Genomic DNA, 23,170 nt, shown 5'->3' on the forward strand with positions numbered 1-23,170 from the left:
AAGTCAGGATCGTTGAAGAAGGCTGCAGTTTCTCCATCGCCTTGACAACAAGAGAAGTTTCCAGAAGAAATGAATGAGGAGGGAGGGCGGCCAAAGCAAGAACAGTCACAAGAAGCTACAAAGAATATTGATACTTCGGGGGGGGGGGGGGGGGTCTATTGGGAACATGGTGCTTGCATTAAGAAGCTTTCAGTTCCCATGGGTTTCGCTCTGAAATTTGAAGTTACTGTGGTCTTGACTGACTAGGGGTCCGCCAGCTGAAAAGGTTGGGAAGCCCTGCTCTAGCTGATAGTACAACACTCGAATACAACATTGCACATTATTTTAGTTAATGCCTGAAGCATGTGAAGCAACTTTTACAGCACTACAGTACCAATAACTAACATCTCAAATACACTTTATGTGCATTAAGAGCTATTTTTATTGTAGATCAGAGCGGTAATTACATTTTGGGTCCCACAGTTACAAAATTATTAGAAATATATGAAGCCGATGCGCTTTACAAAAATAGATTAAGAAGACTGGAAAGCTCAGAATATATACAACGAAATAAGTATGTCGATACCTACTTTCGCTTTGTTATGAGAGTACCTTGAGCGGAGACCATTAATATATATTTTTTTATAGGCAACACCCAGGCCGTATCTCACGGCTAATGACCTCCGCAATTCTATTGTACCTCTCCGCTCTTCTTAAACTATTTTTGTACTCAGGGTGCCTCACGTTGTAAAGCGCCTCATCAGGTTCATATATTTCAATTAATTTTGTAGTTGACGCCACAAACGAATTAAACTCCGCAGCCATGTTTTCACACACACACACACACACACACACACACACACACACACTCGTGGCAGAACGTTGCAGCTATACCAGCGCCCCCAAGTGCTAACATTTGATATTGCAGCGAGGCCCTAGATTTGATCACATGCATTTGACAACAGGCGAGATTTGACAGATTTCCCTATTACACCATCAAGTTTCTTTGACATAAATCTTTGACACATCAGCTTTGACAAAGAAATATGACGGTGTAATACCGGCCCAAGATGAGATGCGCTGCTATCTGCAGCGCCGGCCGCTGTGGCCGAGCGGTTCTAGCCGCTACAGTCTGGGACCGCGCCACCGCTACGGTCACAGATTCGAATCCTGCCTCGGGCATGGATGTGTGTGATGTCCTTAGGTCAGTTAGGTTTAAGTAGTTCTAAGTTCTAGGGGGCTGATGACGTCAGATGTTCAGCCCCACATTGCTCGGAGGCATTTGAGCCATTTTTTTTGCTATCTGCAGCCAGACTGAGCAAGAAATTCAGTGCGTGTCGAATGTAGTGAACTGGAAAGTGACCACCGTTCCGAACGTGAATCCAGGTAAGTTGATTCGCCGGATACTTTGCATCCTCAAGGGTTCCCGCCGACATGAACGCGCACCGAAATGTTCTTGCCATGTGGCAAATGTAGACGAAGGTGGCGGTATCACAAACATAACAGTGCCATACAGAATTCTCTCTGAGATATTACAGTACAGGGTGATTCAAAAAGAAGACCACAACTTTAAAAATGTGTATTTAATGAAAGAAACGTAATATAACCTTCTGTTATACATCATTACAAAGAGTATTTAAAAAGTTTTTTTCCCCTCAAAAACAAGTTCAGAGATGTTCAATATGGCCCCCTCCAGACACTCGAGCAATATCAACCCGATACTCCAACTCGTTCCGCACTCTCTGTAACATATCAGGCGTAACAGTTTGGATAGCTGCTGTCATTTCTCGTTTCAAATCATCAATGGTGGCTGGGAGAGGTGGCCGAAACACCATATCCTGAACATGCCCCCATAAGAAAAAATCGCAGGGGGTAAGATCAGGGCTACATTTTCATCACTCGTTCTCGGCCGTCCAGAACTTTTCCCTTTGCACAAACACCCATTCTCTGTAAACTGTTGATACCAACGTTTAATACACCACCTATCAGGAGGTTTAACACTGTACTTCGTTCGAAATGCACGCTGAACATCTGGCGTCGATTCACTCCTCCCGTACTCAATAACACAAAAAGCTTTCTGTTGAGCGGTCGCCATCTTAGCATCAAGTGACGCTGACGCCTACTCAACAGCGCCTCAAGCGGACAAATGTACAACTAAATGCAACTTTATAGCTCCCTTAATTCGCCGACAGATAGTGCTAGGCTCTGCCTTTTGTCGTTGCAGAGTTTTAAATTCCTAAAGTTGTGGTATTCTTTTTGAATCACCCTGTATATAAGTTGATTACACAGTAGACAATTTACAAAGTATAAGCGTTAAGTCCTATGAGCAGGTTCAACTTCTGAACGGTTTGCGTTAGGACGTTCAAACCGGACGGTTCTCCACGGGGCATGATGGGAATTATTACGCGAATCTATGGTTCGGTTTAGCGACGATGCTCACTTTCATGTGGTTGAGTACGCCAGTAAGCAAAATTGGCGCATTTCGCGATACAGAAGTCTCGTCACCCTTAACGGGTGACTGTGTGGTGTGCAGTGTCCGGTCACAGAATAATCGGTGCGATATCCCTTAATAGTAGGGTAACTACGGAATGGTACGGTGAGGATTTAGAAAGATGATTATCCAAAGTGACCCTGATTTCGACAAGGCGTGGTTCGTGCAAGACGGAGCTCCACCCCCTTGAGGCTGGAGAGCGTTTGATGTCCTGGAAGAGCACTTTGGGGAAGGCATTCTGGCTGTGGGGTACCCATGGGCCTTGATTGGCCGCCATATTCTCCGAATCTGAACACACGTTTCTGTGGGGCTATATTAAAGACAAGGCGTACAGCAGTGACCCCAAAACCATTGCTGAGCTGTAACAGCCGTTCAGGAGCTGATGGACAGCATCAATATTCAAACGCCTCAGCGGGTCATGCAGAATTTCGCGTCTGCGTCACACCGTCCCCAATGATGTCATAACCTAAATCCGAATATTTTTAATGACATTTACATGCTGAGTAAATAGTGTGGGCGCAACTAATTTACGTTCTATTTTCATATAGTTCAATATTTATCACCATGTATTTAACATTGATAATTATGAATAAAGACAAAAAACTCAACTTGTTCGTCGCGAAATTCATTTGCAATAAATGCTCATTGAATATAAAATGCTTATTGTAGGCTATGTCCATTCTTTGTAAGTATTCTACTTCCTAATGCGTGTACTAGGTGGGGCAAAAGGACCCAGACAACTGATGTCCAGGTTACAAGAAACGCGACGGAGTGAAGAAAATACAGAACTAACCTGACCACATCAGATGTTAGAAGTGAATGTGAACGTCGCGTGACTAGGGCATCCCGTGAGCTAGACCGTTCGCCGATTTGACGCGACTTGGTTCAAAATCGTTCAAATGGCTCTGAGCCCTATGGAACTCAACTTCTGAGGTCATCAGTCCCCTAGAACGTAGAACTACTTAAACCTAACTAATCTAAGGACATCACACACATCCATGCCCGAGGCAGGATTCGAACCTGCGACCGCTGCGGTCGCGCGGTTCCAGACTGTAGCGCCTAGAACCGCTCGTCCACTCCGGCCGGCTGACGCGACTTGGGCGTCGATGGGGGTGAAACGGTGATGATTAGGAGAAGTGACCACCATTCAGCACTAGGCAGTTTTGGGCCCTGGTCAGCAAGTTGTTAAAGACGGATCGAAGCTGGACTGCTGGAATTGCTACAGACTCGTCCCAAATGTTCTGATGGTTGTTGCGGTACACCGCGACGGTTCAGCTCTCCCAGACAACCAGCTAGATACGTGACCAGGTTGACCTGACAACAGGTATAAGGGACAACCAAACATTTGCAGAAAAAAAATGGTGGTTTAAAAATAACCTTCACCACCCTATTGACGGATCCAAACCCGGACAGACGACGTCACATAAGCTATTCACTCAGAATAAGCTGTCTCCACGTGACATCGGCAACAGCCGGTATGTCCATACGTAAAAATTAAGGTCCCGAGACTTCACGGGCTTTAATTTCCACATATGGACATGTGGAGACAGCTTGTTAATGTGAAGTTGTCCGTCATTCTGAAGCATACTGGTTTCGATCTCTCGAAGCTGTAGTGAAGGTTATTTGAAAGCCAAAAAACTTTTTTTCAGTTTATTGACTGTCCTTCATTCCTGTTGCTCAGTAAACATTGCTGTAGTGCAGCCGCTTTCATAATGTTGAAGTCTCCGCTAAGAACTCTCGTCAAGCGTGAAGGTCGTGTAAACGTGCTCCAAGGTCCGTCCGGCGGTATGGACAACTGCTCCATCATGTTGGACCTGTTTCCTTCTCCGTCAGTGCTGCCAGAAATTGACGTCCAGTTGTATCCACTCGTCCGGGACACTTGCATTTGCCCCACCCAGTAGACATTGTAATATCTCTCAGAAAAATTTTGAAGTGGCTAAGCGATATCTGTTGTAAACTGTTATAGTACTTACCCCAACACCGATGTGTCCACATCGTTCCGTTGTTGTTGTTGTTGTTGTTATTGTTGTTGTTGTTGTTGTTGTTGTCTTCAGTCCTGAGACTGGTTTGATGCAGCTCTCCATGCTACCCTACTGCAACCTACATCCTTCTGAATCTGCTTAGGGTATTCATCTCTTTGTCTCCCTGTACGATTTTTACCCTCCACGCTGCCCACCAACACTAAATTGGTGATCCCTTGATGCCTCAGAACATGTCCTACCACCCGATTCCTTCTTCTAGTCAAGTTGTGCCACAAACTTCTCTTCTCGCCAATCCTATTCAATACTTCATTAGTTATGTCATCTACCCATCTAATTTTCAGCATTCTTTTGTTGCAGCACATTTCGAAAGCTTCTATTCTCTTCTTCTCCAAACTATTTATCGTCCATGATTCACTTCCATACATGGCTACACTCCACACGAATACTTTCAGAAACGGCTTCCTGACACTTAAATCTATACTCGATGTTAACAAACTTTCCTTCTTCAGAAACGCTTTCCTTGCCATTGCCAGTCTACATTTTATATCCTCTCTACTTCGACCATCATCAGTTATTTTGCTCCTTAAATAGCAAAACTCCTTTACTACCTTAAGTGACTCATTTCCTAATCTAATTCTTTCAGCGACACCCGATTTAATTTGACTACATTCCATTATATCCTCGTTTTGCTTTTGTTGATGTTCACCTTATATCCTCCTTTCAAGACACTCTCCATTCCGTTCAACTGCTCTTCCAAGTCCTTTGCTGTCTCTGACAGTATTTCAATGTCATCGGCGAACCCCAAAGTTTTTATTTCTTCTCCGTGGGCTTTAATACCTACTCCGAATTTTTCTTTTGTATCTTTTACTGCTTGCTCAATATACAGATTGAATAACATCGGGGAGAGCCTACAACCCTGTCTCACTCCCTTCCCAACCACTGCTTCCTTTTCATGCCCCTCGATTCTAATAACTGCCATCTGGTTTCTGTACAAATTGTAAATAGCCTTTCGCTCCCTGTATTTTACCCCTGCCACCTTCAGAATTTGAAAGAGAGTATTCCAGTCAACATTGTCAATAGCTTTCTCTAAGTCTACAAACGCTATGAACGTAGGTTTGCCTTTCATTAATCTTTCTTCCAAGACAAGTCGTAAGGTCAGTATTGCCTCACGTGTTCCAACATTTCTACGGAATCCAAACTGATCTTCCCCGAGGTCGGCTTCAACTAGTATTTCCATTCGTCTCTAAAGAATTCGCGTTAGTATTTTGCAACTGTGACTTATTAAATTGATAGTTCGGTAATTTTCACATCTGCCAACACCTGCTTTCTTTGGGATTGGAATTATTATATTCTTCTTGAAGTCTGAGGGTATTTCGCCTGTCTCATAAATCTTGCTCACCAGATGGTAGAGTTTTGTCAGGACTGGCTCTCCCAAGGCCGTCAGTAGTTCCTGTGTGTGTGTGTGTGTGTGTGTGTGTGTGTGTGTGTGTGTGTGTGTGTGTGTGTGTGTGTGTGTGTGCAAATATTTTATGCGCTGTATATATTCCACGCTATTTCATGAATGTAAGGTAACAAATTTACAAAAAAGATTTTGTAAGTAAGTAAGATAAATTTCAGTAAGTCAACCACATAGTGGTCTGTCGTTAAAACGAATAGCTGTGTGTGAATCGGTCGTTGCGAACATCATTCCTTACTGTAGGGAACAACCATTCCAAGAATCTTTCGCCACGAAGGCGAATAAGCAGCCGAATCATCTGCAAGTGTGCATCTTGACGTGGTGAGCTGTCTCAAGATGGTACACTGTGCGATCAAAAGTGTCCGGACACCCCCAGACACACATGTTTTACATATTAGCTGCATTCTGTTGCCGCCTACTGCCAGGTGCTCCGCATCAGCGACGTCAGTAGTCATTAGACATCATGAGAGAGCAAAACGGGACGGTACGACGTGATAGTGTAGTGGAAACGTGAAGGGACACGTACAGCAGAAAAGCATACAGGGCGACCCCGTCTGTTGACTGACAGAGACCGCCGACGGTTGAAGAGGGTCGTAATGTGTAATAGGCAGACGTCTATCCAGACCGTCACACAGGAATTCCAAACTGCATCAGGATCCACTGCAAGTACTGTGACAGTTTGGCAGGAGGTGCGGAAACTTTGACTTCGCGGTCGAACGGCTGCTCATAAGCCACACATCACGCCAGTAAATGCCAAACGACGCCTCGCTTGGTGTAAGGAGCGTAAACATTGGACGATTGAACAGTGGAAAATCGTTGTGTGGAGTGACGAATCACGGTACACGTGACGTTTTAAGCACCTTCTTCCTTCCCACTGGTGAATAACATTTTTGGAGACGGCAATTGCATATTTCAGCACGATCGACAGTAACATCCCAGTAATGGACTGGCCTGCACAGAGTCCTGACCTGAGTCCTACAGAACACCTCTGGGATGTTTTGGAAGCCGACCGCGTGCCAGGCCTCACCGACTGACATCGATACCTCTCCTCAGTGCAGCACTCCGTGTAGAATGGGTTGCTATTCCTCAAGAAACCTTCCAGCACCTGCGAGAGTGGAAGCTGTCATCAAGGCCAAGGGTGTACCAACACCATATTAAATTCCAGCATAACCGATGCAGCGCGCCACGAACTTGCAGGTCATTTTCAGTCAGGTGTCCCGATACTTCTGATCACATAGCGTATCGGTTCGAAACCGGGTACGGCGATGTTTTACGGCAACAGAATCTGGTTGTTATTTATCTTCTCTGAAAGAATAATCCAACATTTTATTCTTAGACACCGTCGCAAAAATGGACAGTTTTCAGTGAAATAGCATTAATCACGTTTATTTCGTGTACATTGCGGGGAGCGAGAATGGCAGAGAATTTTGCTGAGAGTGCAGAGCGCATGTTTATTGCGGTACGTGTTGTATTGGGTGACAGCTGTGGGGCTGTCCGTAACTAAACACAGAGCGTGCCGTCGTTCGGCTCATACTGAGGCGACTGTATAAGGAGGTGACGCCAACTGCCAGCGAAGGGTCTCGGGGCAGGTTCCAGCAGGAAACGGGTTTGAATACGAGTGTTACTAATAAAAGTAGCGAGCAGTGGGCGCCTCGCCTGGACAGCAGCGGCGGGAGAGGTGACACGGGCGGCCTCCTGGCGATCGGTTGGCAGCACTGCGGCGGAGCGCAACAGGTTGCTGACAGGCAGCGCAACCCCGCTGGTGCGATTACAGACGGACGGATCTCCTATACTGCGTAATGAACTCGAAATACTATGGAATGTAGGCATTTTCTCTTAATTTTTATGGTGGCCATTATTATTGCTACACCAAGAAGAAATGCACATGATAAACGGGTATTCATTGGACTATTATACTAGAACTGACGTGTGATTACATTTTCACGCATTTTGGGTGCATAGATCCTGAGAACCTGAGAAATCAGTACCCAGAACCACCACCTCTGGCCGTAATAACGGCCTTCATACGCCTGGGCATTGAGTCAAACAGAGCTCGGATGACGTGTACAGGTACAGCTGCTCATGCAGCTTCAACACGATACCACAGTTCATTAAGAGTAGTGACTGGCGTATTGTGACGAGCCAGTTGCTCGGCCATCATTGACCAGACTTTTCAATTGGTGAGAGATCTGGACAGTGTGGTGGCGAGGGCAGCAGTCGAACATTTTCTGTATACAGAAAGGCCCGTACAGGACCTGCAACATGCGGTCGTGCATTATCCTGCTGAAGTGTAGGGTCTCGCAGGGATCGAATGAAGGGCAGAGCCACGGATCGTAACACATCTGAAATGTAACGTCCACTGTTCAGAGCGCCGTCAATGCGAACAAGAGGTGACGGAGACGTGTAACCGATGGCACCCCATACCTTCACACCGGGTGATACGCCAGTATGGGGATGACGCATACACGCTTCCAATGTGCGTTCACTGCAATGTCGCCAAACACGGATGCGACCATCGTGATGCTGTACACAGAACATGCATTCGTCCGGAAAAAAATGGCGTTTTGCCATTCGTGGAGCCAGGTTCGCCGTTGAGTACACCATCGGAGGCGCTGCTGTCTGTGATGCAGCGTCAAAGGTAACCGCAGCCACGGTCTCCGAGCACACCAGAGGCACACTCGACTGATGTATCGTAGCAAGTCGGCGGTCGCTGAACATTGTTTGTCGGAAAATCACGCCATGGAGTATGAACTCACCAGGATTCTGGTACAGACGTCGAGGTACGAAATTCGCATCAATGACGACCCCATAAACCGTGACTGTGGCTATAATCTTAGCAAGGCTTGGGAACCAGCGATTGGGTTAATCGAGCAAACGTATAGTTGTGGCGACCACGGCCGACAGACCCATCACTCCGACGTCATCTCAGACGCCGTCGCAATCTGTTCCACCGCGCGACCGTGGCGCGAGCGGCGGAGGGTGTGCACCGCGGGCGGAGGGTATTTAAATCGGCCGCCGCCGCAGCTGTAGCGTACGGATCTCCGTGCCGGCACGTTCACTGGAGCTCAGTCCGTCAGTTCACCTGATGATGGCGACATGTAAGATCACCGAAATGTTGTGCCCGTTGGACACTGTACACCGGCAGTACACCCGTGGATGCTTTGATTACATGGCGTAGTGTTTGCATCAGTTTTATTCTCATCATGAACAGAGTATAACGAGAGGCACAGTGTGACGGGCCCTCTGCTATGAACATCACGGTGTTTTGGGGAGTATGGATGCTGGTGTGTATAGTATTTTTGATGTGGTATCGGTCCCACCGGCACGGTAACGGCAGCCTTGCGGCACAGTCGGGGGCGAAACGGCAAACAAAGGAGCCAATTGCAATGCGTGCCCGTGCCGTTGTTAGCGTAATGGGCGCAGTTTTAATTTCCACAGCCGAGTGGGTGTGGGGACGGGCGTGGCTTTGCCCAAGGTCGCGCGCTGCCTGGGGCCACTTCTGCAGAGTTTTTCTGGCGTCCGCCTACTCGCCAAGGTATCACGTACTGCAGCCTCAAGTCATACTCTGCCTAGGCCACGCACATACAAATAAAGGTGGCAATTTCACACCTCAAATGACCCAACTACATACTCGCCACCTACATTAAGATGTGGTTCTTAGAAGAAAGATTAAGGAAAGGCAAACCTACGTTTCTAGCATTTGTAAAATTAGAGAAAGCTTTTGAAAATGTTGACTTCAATACTCTTTCAAATTCTAAAGGTGGCAGGGGTAAAATACAGGGAGCGAAAGGCTGTTTACAATTTGTATAGAAACCAGATGGCAGTTATGAGACGAGGGCTACTAAATCTGTATATTGCGCAAGCAGTAAAGGAAACAAAAGGAAAATTTGGAGTGGGTATTAAAATCCAGGGAGAAGAAATAAAAACTTTGAGGTTCGCCGATGACATTGTAATTCTGTCAAAGGACTTAGAACAGCAGTTAAATGGAATGGACAATTGTCTTGAAAGGAGGGTATAAGATAAACATCAACAAAAGCAAAACGAGGATAATGGAATGCAGTCGAATTAAATCGGGTGATGCAAAGGGAATTAGATTAGGAAATGAGACACTTAAAGTAGTAAATGAGTTGAAGTAGAGAGGATATAAAATGTAGACTGGCAGTGGCAAGGAAAGCGTTTCTGAAGAAGAGAAATTTGTTAACATTGAGTATGGATTTAAGTGTCAGGAAGTCGTATTTGAAAGTACTTGTATGGAGTGTGGCCCTGTATGGAAGTGAAACATGGACGTTAAATAGTCTGGACAAGAAGAGAATAGAAGCTTTGGAAATATGGTGCTACAGAAGAATGCTGAAGATTAGATGGGTAAATCACATAACTAATGAGGAGGTATTGAATAGGATTGGGGAGAAGAGAAGTTTGTGGCACAACTTGACCGGAAGAAGGGATAGGTTGGTAGGACATTTCTGAGGCATCAAGGGATCACCAATTTAGTACTGGAGAGCACCGTGGAGGGTAAAAATCGTAGAGGGAGACCAAGAGATGAATACAGTAAGCAGATTCAGAAGGATGTAGGTTGCAGTAGGTACTGGGAGATGAAGCAGCTTGCACAAGATAGAGTAGCGCGGAGAGCTGCAGCAAACCAGTCTCAGGACTGAAGACCACAACAACAACGTGTCACATCTACATGTCTACACGTGTATGAGCAGGAACGTTCCGTTAACTGTGTGTGTGTCACATCTACATGTCTACACGTGTATGAGCAGGAACGTTCCGTTAACTGTGTGTGTGTGTGTGTGTGTGTGTGTGTGTGTGTGTGTGTGTGTGTGTGTTTCTTTCGCTGGGGGAGTGGCCGTGCGGTTCTAGGCGCTACAGACTGGAGCCGCGGGACCGCAATGGTCGCAGGTTCGAATTTAGCCTCGGGCATGGATGTGTGTGATGTCCTTAGGTTAGTTCGGTATAAGTAGTTCTAAGTTCTCGGGGACTGTTGACCCCAGAAGTTGAGTCCCATAGTGCTCAGAGCCGTTTGAACCGTCATTCACCAGACAGGACACTTAAAATTGAGTTCAATAACACAGCTGCGTGCCCCCAAACAACTGGAATACATTAAATACACTTAATTTGACGAATAACAAATACTCATTAATATTAAGCCACTCCTGTTTGAATTGCAGTGTCCCAAAGAAACAGGCGGCTTATTCTGAAAGAACAATTTTTGTACACATGTTTAAATTACAGCATTGAGGGATTGCAAAAGATGTCCAATCGAAACACCCCCCCCCCCTCCGTTTTCAGTTGGGGTCAAATATTTCCCCCCTTTCTTGGCGGAGACTGAGCCAGAAACACAGAATGACACCAAAACACAGTTTTGCTGTGAAATCTTTTACAGGACACCCGGTAGCAGTAACAGACAAGGGGTCGCCACCCACAAATAACACACGCTAAGAGCAAAGCTGGGCGCACATCCTACGAGAACTTGTCCACACTACGGTACACCACAAACTGTAGACACTGTGGCCGAACATCCGCTCGCGGTGGCTGCCAGAAGGACGAAGCAACCGACAGGCCCACCCCATTCTTGTGACACAGGCACCTCAGTCTGTACAAACATCTAGGCCAACACCAACTTTGGACTGCCCTCTCACAGCGAGGCTTGGCACTGTTTATCTGAAATGCGTTCCAGGCAACCTGTAGCCGCCGCACAAGTTCCACAGTTAGCAAACAGCCCCAGCGTAGCAGACGTCACACACGTGCTTACGTCCGAGCTACAACTCCGCCAGTCTCACCGGCCGCCAGTCAAACCGCTGCCTCTCGCCGTCCCACACGCCCCAGACGAAAGGGTAGCATTCAGCTCACGCTAGATGACGAGAACACTGCGTCGTCGTGACGAGACGAGAACACTGCGTCGCCGTGACGAGACGAGAACACTGCGTCGTCGTGACGAGACGAGAACACTGCGTCGTCGTGACGAGACGAGAACACTGCGTCGTCGTGACGAGACGAGAACACTGCGTCGTCGTGACGAGACGAGAACACTGCGTCGTCGTGACGAGACGAGAACACTGCGTCGTCGTGACGAGACGAGAACACTGCGTCGTCGTGACGAGACGAGAACACTGCGTCGCCGTGACGAGACGAGAACACTGCGTCGCCGTGACGAGACGAGAACACTGCGTCGCCGTGACGAGACGAGAACACTGCGTCGCCGTGACGAGACGAGAACACTGCGTCGCCGTGACGAGACGAGAACACTGCGTCGCCGTGACGAGACGAGAACACTGCGTCGCCGTGACGAGACGAGAACACTGCGTCGCCGTGACGAGACGAGAACACTGCGTCGCCGTGACGAGACGAGAACACTGCGTCGCCGTGACGAGACGAGAACACTGCGTCGCCGTGACGAGACGAGAACACTGCGTCGCCGTGACGAGACGAGAACACTGCGTCGCCGTGACGAGACGAGAACACTGCGTCGCCGTGACGAGACGAGAACACTGCGTCGCCGTGACGAGACGAGAACACTGCGTCGCCGTGACGAGACGAGAACACTGCGTCGCCGTGACGAGACGAGAACACTGCGTCGCCGTGACGAGACGAGAACACTGCGTCGCCGTGACGAGACGAGAACACTGCGTCGCCGTGACGAGACGAGAACACTGCGTCGCCGTGACGAGACGAGAACACTGCGTCGCCGTGACGAGACGAGAACACTGCGTCGCCGTGACGAGACGAGAACACTGCGTCGCCGTGACGAGACGAGAACACTGCGTCGCCGTGACGAGACGAGAACACTGCGTCGCCGTGACGAGACGAGAACACTGCGTCGCCGTGACGAGACGAGAACACTGCGTCGCCGTGACGAGACGAGAACACTGCGTCGCCGTGACGAGACGAGAACACTGCGTCGCCGTGACGAGACGAGAACACTGCGTCGCCGTGACGAGACGAGAACACTGCGTCGCCGTGACGAGACGAGAACACTGCGTCGCCGTGACGAGACGAGAACACTGCGTCGCCGTGACGAGACGAGAACACTGCGTCGCCGTGACGAGACGAGAACACTGCGTCGCCGTGACGAGACGAGAACACTGCGTCGCCGTGACGAGACGAGAACACTGCGTCGCCGTGACGAGACGAGAACACTGCGTCGCCGTGACGAGACGAGAACACTGCGTCGCCGTGACGAGACGAGAACACTGCGTCGCCGTGACGAGACGAGAACACTGCGTCGCCGTGACGAGACGAGAACACTGCGTCGCCGTGACGAGACGAGAACACTGCGTCGCCGTGACGAGACGAGAACACTGCGTCGCCGTGACGAGACGAGAACACTGCGTCGCCGTGACGAGACGAGAACACTGCGTCGCCGTGACGAGACGAGAACACTGCGTCGCCGTGACGAGACGAGAACACTGCGTCGCCGTGACGAGACGAGAACACTGCGTCGCCGTGACGAGACGAGAACACTGCGTCGCCGTGACGAGACGAGAACACTGCGTCGCCGTGACGAGACGAGAACACTGCGTCGCCGTGACGAGACGAGAACACTGCGTCGCCGTGACGAGACGAGAACACTGCGTCGCCGTGACGAGACGAGAACACTGCGTCGCCGTGACGAGACGAGAACACTGCGTCGCCGTGACGAGACGAGAACACTGCGTCGCCGTGACGAGACGAGAACACTGCGTCGCCGTGACGAGACGAGAACACTGCGTCGCCGTGACGTAAATAACCCAAATCGACTACATGAGTGCGTATATCGATATTTGTGGTTGTACCGACAACGTCAAAACTAAATGTAAATACGTGTACAAACGAAGTGACAGGAGTTATGTTACACTCATCACAGTTGAATTAATTATGAAGCTGTAATCCCAACAATTTGGGATGGTATTACGTGTCTCAGGAACATAATGAATGTCTGAACGAAGGAACCATGACGAAAGAAAAAACAAAAGCTTCACACCAATTTAAAAAAAAATCCGATGAATCGTGCATAAATCGTTTGGATAGAAACGTGAAATAATTGGTTCAAAAATGGTTCAAATGGGTCTGAGCACTATGGGACTTAATATCTGAAGTCATCAGTCCCCTAGAACTTAGAACTAATTAAACCTAACTAACCTAGGGACATCACACACATTCATCCCCGAGGCAGGATTCGAACCTGCGACCGTAGTGGTCACGCGGTTCCAGACTGTAGCGCAGAAAACTGCACGGTCACACCGGCCGGCCGTGAAATAATTAATTGTTAAGCTGCAGTCCAAAGAATGTGGGATATTATTGTGTGTTTCATGTACATAACGAATATCTGAATGAAGGAACCATAACCATAACGAAAGTGTCTAGGCATTTTTTAGTCCCATTAATCGTGCATAAATGAAGTGGATAAAAACGTGAAATGGGGAGAAATTGAAGTGTTTCGTATTTTTATAAAAGCCAATCAACTGTACGTTATTCATGTGGGCAGAAATGTTAAACTGAGAAACTGAAGTTCGAAGTAATTCCGAATGGTGCTGGAAATATTAAACCATCTAGTCCCATTTAATTTTGCCTTCGTGTTGTAAATCAGCTAAGAACAATGAACATTGCAGAGTCAAGACGCACACAACATTCGATGTATACAGAATGCACGCAACAGTCGATAGGATAACTCGTGAAACACATGACGACGCCTGCCTACGTCACGTTGACGCAGGGCTCTTCTCACCTAGTGTGAAATGAATTCTACCCCAGCCGAAAACGCAAAGATGCTCATGTCCCGGGAAGCGCCAAAGATAACAAGCCGATCGCTGATGATCGACCAGCGATCTGGCTCAGGCAGAAAACGGCGCCGCGTTCCGCAACGCCTCTATAAAGAAAACGTGTCTAACGCAGTTTTTAGCTCGGTTACTGCTGCTTCAGTGGCAGGCTATCGAGATTTGAGTGAGTTCGGACGTGGTGTTATAGACGGGACATGAGCGATAGGACACAGCATCTCCGATGTAGCGATGAAGTGGGGATTTTCCCGTACGACGATTTCACCAGTGTGGCGTAAAAAATCAAATCTACTGCATCGCTGCGACCGAAGAAGATCCTGCAAGGACGGGAGCACCGACGAGTGAAGAGAATCGTTCAGCGTGACAGATGTGCAACCCTTCCGCAAATTGCTTCAGATTTCAGTGCTGGGCCTTCAACAAGTATCGGGGTGCAAATCATTGAACGAAACGTCATCGATTTGGGCTTTTCGATCCGAAGTCCTAATCATGTATCCCCTGATGACATCATGTATCCCCTGATGACATCATGTATCCCCTGATGACATCATGTATCCCCTGATGACATCATGTATCCCCTGATGACATCATGTATCCCCTGATGACATCATGTATCCCCTGATGACATCATGTATCCCCTGATGACATCATGTATCCCCTGATGACATCATGTATCCCCTGATGACATCATGTATCCCCTGATGACACCATGTATCCCCTGATGACACCATGTATCCCCTGATGACACCATGTATCCCCTGATGACACCATGTATCCCCTGATGACACCATGTATCCCCTGATCGTACCATGTATCCCCTGATGGCACCATGTATCCCCTGATGGCACCATGTATCCCCTGATGGCACCATGTATCCCCTGATGGCACCATGTATCCCCTGATGGCACCATGTATCCCCTGATGGCACCATGAATCCCCTGATGGCACCATGTATCCCCTGATGGCACCATGTATCCCCTGATGGCACCATGTATCCCCTGATGGCACCATGTATCCCCTGATGGCACCATGTATCCCCTGATGGCACCATGTATCCCCTGATGGCACCATGTATCCCCTGATGGCACCATGTATCCCCTGATGGCATCATGTATCCCCTGATGGCATCATGTATCCCCTGATGGCATCATGTATCCCCTGATGGCATCATGTATCCCCTGATGGCATCATGTATCCCCTGATGGCATCATGTATCCCCTGATGGCATCATGTATCCCCTGATGGCAACATGTATCCCCTGATGGCAACATGTATCCCCTGATGGCAACATGTATCCCCTGATGGCAACATGTATCCCCTGATGGCAACATGTATCCCCTGATGGCAACATGTATCCCCTGATGGCAACATGTATCCCCTGATGGCAACATGTATCCCCTGATGGCAACATGTATCCCCTGATGGCAACATGTATCCCCTGATGGCAACATGTATCCCCTGATGGCAACATGTATCCCCTGATGGCAACATGTATCCCCTGATGGCAACATGTATCCCCTGATGGCAACATGTATCCCCTGATGGCAACATGTATCCCCTGATGGCAACATGTATCCCCTGATGGCAACATGTATCCCCTGATGGCAACATGTATCCCCTGATGGCAACATGTATCCCCTGATGGCAACATGTATCCCCTGATGGCAACATGTATCCCCTGATGGCAACATGTATCCCCTGATGGCAACATGTATCCCCTGATGGCAACATGTATCCCCTGATGGCAACATGTATCCCCTGATGGCAACATGTATCCCCTGATGGCAACATGTATCCCCTGATGGCAACATGTATCCCCTGATGGCAACATGTATCCCCTGATGGCAACATGTATCCCCTGATGGCAACATGTATCCCCTGATGGCAACATGTATCCCCTGATGGCAACATGTATCCCCTGATGGCAACATGTATCCCCTGATGGCAACATGTATCCCCTGATGGCAACATGTATCCCCTGATGGCAACATGTATCCCCTGATGGCAACATGTATCCCCTGATGGCAACATGTATCCCCTGATGGCAACATGTATCCCCTGATGGCAACATGTATCCCCTGATGGCAACATGTATCCCCTGATGGCAACATGTATCCCCTGATGGCAACATGTATCCCCTGATGGCAACATGTATCCCCTGATGGCAACATGTATCCCCTGATGGCAACATGTATCCCCTGATGGCAACATGTATCCCCTGATGGCAACATGTATCCCCTGATGGCAACATGTATCCCCTGATGGCAACATGTATCCCCCTGATGGCAACATGTATCCCCCTGATGGCAACATGTATCCCCCTGATGGCAACATGTATCCCCCTGATGGCAACATGTATCCCCCTGATGGCAACATGTATCCCCCCGATGGCAACATGTATCCCCCCGATGGCAACATGTATCCCCCCGATGGCAACATGTATCCCCCCGATGGCAACATGTATCCCCCCGATGGCAACATGTATCCCCCCGATGGCAACATGTATCCCCCCGATGGCAACATGTATCCCCCCGATGGCAACATGTATCCCCCCGATGGCAACATGTATCCCCCCGATGGCAACATGTATCCCCCCGATGGCAACATGTATCCCCCCGATGGCAACATGTATCCCCCCGATGGCAACATGTATCCCCCCGATGGCAACATGTATCCCCCCGATGGCAACATGTATCCCCCCGATGGCAACATGTATCCCCCCGATGACAACATGTATCCCCCCGATGACATCACGACAAAGCTATATGCCTCGCCTGGGCCCGTCAACACCGACATTGGACTGTTGATGACTCCAAACATGTTGCCTGGTCGGACGAGTCTCGTCTCAAATTCAATGGAGCGAAAGAAGTGTACGGGGATGGAGACAACCTCATGAATCCGTGGACCCTGCACATCAGCAGGGGACTCTTCAAGCTGGTGCAGGCTCTGCAATGCTGTGGGGCGTGTCCAGTTGGAGTGATATGGGATCCCTGATACGTCTAGATACGACTCTTGACAGTTGACATGTAAGTAACCGTCGTATCTGATCACCCGCATCCGTTCCTGTCCATTGTGCATTCCGACGGACTTTAGTGGTTCCAGCTGGACAATGCGACACCCAACCCGTCCAGAATTGCTACACAGTGGCTCGAGGAACACTTTTTAAACACTTGTGCTGGCCACCAAACTCCCCAGACATGAACATAATTTGCTTGGAACGTGCTCTTAAGAAGAGACCCCTATGCCCTACTTTAACGGATTTATGGACAGCCCTGCAGGATTCATGGTGTCAACTCCATCAAGCACTTTGGCTCTTCAATGTACATACCAGGTGTACCGGTATGAAATGAGCGTTTTTTTTTCGTGAAAATGAAACACTAATTTTGAACTAAAAAGTAAGTACATTTTATTCGAAATACTGACATTTGCAGTCTATACATTTTGACCACCTTTCTGGCAATTTGTGGACACCACTCCAATAGAGATGATCGCCTTTAGAAGCAAACCAATCAGACACCCAATTTTCGACTTCTTCATAGGAATCAGTGTCCGATTGATGAAAACAAATGGTAGTCGGAAGGGGCCAGGTCTGGTGAATACGGCGGGTGGGTTAGCAGCTACCAGCCGAGTGTTTTGATTGTATCCTGAACCAGTTTTGCTTCGTGTGCAGGTGCACTGTCGTGTAAAAAAATTACTTTACTTTGCTTTGTCTTCTGGCCCATTCTGGTCTTTTTACCGACAAATGCATTGTTCAGATTTATCATTTGTTGTCTGTAGCGATTAGTATTCAGTTTCATCGGGCTTTAGAAGCTCACGATACACCACACCTTTCTGATCCCACCAAACACAGAGCATTGTCTTCTTGCCGAATCGACCTGGTTTTGCAGTTGTCCCGGATTAACCCATGATTTTTCCCGTTTAGGATTCTTAAAATAAATCCATTTTTCAGCGCCAGTAACAATTCGATGCAAAATTGATTTTCTTTTATGTCTTGAAGCAAAATTTGACAAATAGTTTTCCAGTTTACCATCTGTCTTTCATTCAATTCCTGTGGCACCCGTTTTCCACACTTTTGGGTCGTTTCCATGGCTTTGAAACGGGCAGAAATTGATTGTTGTGCAACATTTATCATTGCTGCCATTTGCTTCTGACGCAAAGTATCATCTTCATCCAGTATTGCTTGCATCTCTGTGTTCGAGCTTTTTTGGTGGTCTTCCAAGTTCTTCATTTCTTACATCACAATAATTATTTCTGAACAGTTGAAACCATCTTTTGCCTCGACAAGCATTCGATTCGACTCTGCAGCACTTTGTTACAAATGAAAACAAAAAATTAATGCTTTCCGCAAATCATCACTTTCTGGTACAAAATTCGACATTGTTAACACGATGAAAACATATGATGTTTGTTCCATGACTTGATGTATAGTAAATATCTTTGACACATGTCATACCAACGAAAGAAAAAAAATTAAAGCTCATTAACAACAAATGTTGACTATCGACACATTTGTATCTTAACTCTCATTTCATGCCGGTACACCAGGTATATACTCTGCAAGGCACAGTACAGTGCGTGGTGGGGAGGGGGTAACGCCCTTTTACTTCTATTCGTTGTATCCTTTACTGTTCACCAAGCAAACAGAGCGAGGCAGCAACGACTTTCCATATATATATATATATATATATATATATATATATATATATATATATATATATATATATATATATATAATGGGGGAGTTGGGTACTGATTCTGCTGTTGCGCGCATACACAAACTCCGACTATGAGGTACTGTTATCGCGAATGTTTGCGAGCGAACAGTTGTTGGTAGTTGCCTGCTGTAGCCTGCCGTGCTGAGGAACCTCGTGACCTTGAGAGGTCGCAGCCTGGCCTGACCTCGCTAGTGGCGCCGGAGTACATCTTGGTACTAATCAAGGATTTTTGGCAATTTGGCTATTTACTGCACGTAGTAGTTGCTTGTTTGCTTGCGCACTGGGTGGATTTTGTCACATCTGTGCATGAATATACGTTGTAAGTAATATTAGTGTCTTTATGACCAGAAATGTAGTTATTGATTACAAAAAATGGTTCAAATGGCTCTGAGCACTGCGGGACTTGACATCTGAGGTCATCAGTCACCAAGACTACTTAAATCCAAGGACAACATAGACATCCATGCCCGAGGCAAGATTCGAGCCTGCTACCGTAGCAGTTCCGGACTGAGGCGCCTAGAACCGCACGGCCCCCGGGGATAATTATAGTTTCGCTAATCAAACTGTCAAAGGCGAAGGAAGGTTTCAGTAGAGTTCATCACTGTATGAATCTTCTGTTCAGAATAAAGTAAATGAAAATTTTTTTATTGATTCCTCTCATTTCTTAAACTGCTTAAAGGCTTTTTGAGTAAATCGCGCCTGATCATTCAGTTACCATAAAAAATATTAGGCAAAGAAATAGTTGCGACCATACACTGCATAGTACATGGATCGCAATATTTCTGTAGAATTATTTTTGCACGTTCTTGGGCACAATTCTTTCGTGCAGTTGCAGCGGCAAGGTGAGGAAAGTTTTCCGTCTGCGTGCTGGAGCATTCCAGTATTGTTAGATGTTATGGAACGTTTAAAAATCGTAGCAAGGTACTAGAGAACTGATTTTTCGTTACTTAGATGAAAAGTAATTAATTTCTATTTTTGTTCTTTATGAGAATACTGTGGAACTTCCCCTTTGAAACTTAAGAGTGACAGTGCTGGAAAAACTCTTTACGTTATTTGATAGAAACAGCAGAGCTAAACTCAACCTACTGAGACACTTTTCTCTTTACTCACTCTGATGATGCTTAAACTAACACACAATATTTTAGCGCAACGCAATCTTTCAATAATCCCTACAAAAGAATGGCCCTGACTAACAATAACATATACCTTTCATGAATCACTTCCCTCGAAGAATCTTAGTTATTCAAACTATTGCAATACAGCGAGCGCCAATACTGCCAGCTAAATAAAAGATTCAAACTACGGAAGGCACTAGCTACTGATACGCATAGTTAGCAAATGAAAGATTTTGATAGAGAAAAAACAATGTATTAACCGTAACAGTGTTCAAAAGTGTATAGATGTAATCAGTTCATGACGTCCTGAATTATAAATGTACTGTCTCTGATGGACACACGTCCAGATCATCCGCTCTCAAAACTCCGCCATCTCTCTCCCCACATCCACCACTGCTGGCGGTTCACCTCCAACTGCGCAACGCTACGCGCTGTTCACATCCAACAGCCCAACACTACAATAGCGAATATTCCAACAATGGAAACCAGCCACAGACTGCACACAGCACAGCCAGGGATTTTCACACGGAGCGCTACGTGGCGTTACCAACATAAAAACCTAGACAGCCTACTTACAACTGACGTGTCCGATAGTAAGAGGTTCGGGAAAATTTTTGAATACTGACACGTTGGAATAAGGGTTCTCTATTAGAGTAGTACTAACGGTAACGATAATTTTGTCGGAGATAGAGCTTTACTCATTTCTGTACATCTTTGACAACGCTAATACTAACTCAAATTTTTTGAAAAAATAAAACTTTCAACCCTTCTGATCTTATCTTCTTGGTCCTCACGTGAAATCTACATTGATGGCAGTAGAATCTTTCTGCAGCCAGCCTCAGACGCTGCTTCTCTACATTTTGTCAGTAGTGTTTCTCGGAAAGAACGTCATCTTCCCTACATGGATTCCGATTTCAGTTCCTGAAGCGTCTCCGTTAACACTCGTGTGTTGTTCGAAACTGCCGGTAACAAATCTAGCAACCCGCCTCAGAATCACTTTGTCCCGAGCTCGTGGTCTAGTGGCTAGCATTACTGCCTCTTGATCACGGGGTCCCTGGTTCCATTCCCAGCCAGGTTGGACATTTTCTCTGCCAGGGAACAAGGTATTTGTTTTGTCCTCATCATGTCATCATAATCATTTGTGACAAAGGCTAGACTGGACTGTGTAAAAAAAAATTGGCCCGTGTGGAAAAATTGGCCCGTGTGGAAAAATTGGCCCGTGTGGAAAAATTGGCCCGTGTGGAAAAATTGGCCCGTGTGGAAAAATTGGCCCGTGTGGAAAAATTGGCCCTTTGTATGGCCGCTGATGACCGGTCTCCTTTACAGATGAACCACACTTTCCTAAAATTCTCCCAATAAAGCATTCGCCTTTCCTACCACAGACCTCAAACGCTCGTTCTATTTCATATCCCTTTCCAATGTTGTGCCCAGATATTTAAATGACTTGACTATGTCAAGCAGGACTCTGCTAATGCTGTATTCGGGCGTTACCGGGTTGTTCTCCCTACTTGTGGTCATTAACTTACATTTTTCTACATTTAGAGACAACTGCCAAAGATCACACCAGCTATTAGTTTTATCCTAGTCATATCCTGCTACGGTTACTCAGCTTGGACAACCTCACGTAGACAGCTGCAATATCAGCAAACAACAGCAGATTGGTACCACCCTGTCCGCCCAATATGACGATTTGCTATCAATGCCCAGGAAACGCCTCAAATCTAACAATGAGCCACATTGCGAATGACTGTCCAATCAGACACTTCTCTGGTGGCATTGAGAAGCCCCATCAAGCATCCCATGAGGCACTCGGCTGGATCGAGTCCATCAACATCAGTGTGTACTGTATATGATTTCACATGTTCATTTTTATATATACAGGGTGATCAAAGAGTCAGTATAAATATGAAAACATAATAAACCACGGAATAATGTAGATAGAGAGATAAAAATTGACACACATGCTTGGAATGACATGGGGGTTTTATTAGAACGAAAAACAAAAAAAAAAAAAGCCGGCCGGAGTGGCCGTGCGGTTCTAGGCGCTACAGTCTGGAGCCGAGCGACCGCTACGGTCGCAGGTTCGAATCCTGCCTCGGGCATGGATGTGGGTCATGTCCTTAGGTTGGTTAGGTTTAAGTATTTCGAAGTTCTAGGCGACTGATGACCTCAGAACTTAAGTCGCATAGTGCGGGATAATGTAGATAGAGAGGTACAAATTGACACACATGCTTGGAATAACATTTGAACAAAACAAAGTTCACAAAATGTCCGACAGATGGCACGTGAAAGATCTCTTGCGTGTGTCGTTTGGTGACGATCGTGTGCTCAGCCGCCACTTCCGTCATGCTTGGCCTCCCAGGTCCCCAGACCTCAGTCCGTGCGATTATCGGCTTTGGGGTTACCTGAAGTCGCAAGTGTATCGTGATCGACTGACATCTCTAGGGATGCTGAAAGACAACATCCGACGCCAATGCCTCACCATAACTCCGGACATGCTTTACAGTGCTGTTCACAACAATATTCCTCGACTACAGCTATTGTTGAGGAATGATGGTGGACATATTGAGCATTTCCTGTAAATTGCTTCGTCTTACTTTGTCATGCTAATTATTGCTATTCCGATCAGATGAAGCGCCATCTGTCGGACATTTTTTGAAGTTTGGTATTTTTTTTTCT

At 47.1% G+C, this 23,170-nt stretch overlaps 1 protein-coding gene across 1 annotated transcript; it reads right to left on the reverse strand.

The window, feature by feature from the left end:
• Positions 1-11,804: 11,804 nt before the first annotated feature.
• Positions 11,805-15,769, reverse strand: LOC126324004 (uncharacterized; the record flags this gene model as incomplete). The annotated part of the gene is made up of 2 exons (XM_049994870.1): positions 15,470-15,769; positions 11,805-13,587 (listed from the first exon to the last, which is right to left on the reverse strand). Coding segments are annotated over exons 1-2 (2,083 nt in total), but the record flags the coding sequence as incomplete, so codon positions are not given.
• Positions 15,770-23,170: the final 7,401 nt, after the last annotated feature.

Source organism: Schistocerca gregaria, unplaced genomic scaffold (genome assembly GCF_023897955.1).
Source record: "Schistocerca gregaria isolate iqSchGreg1 unplaced genomic scaffold, iqSchGreg1.2 ptg000879l, whole genome shotgun sequence".
Lineage (NCBI taxonomy): Eukaryota > Metazoa > Arthropoda > Insecta > Orthoptera > Acrididae > Schistocerca > Schistocerca gregaria.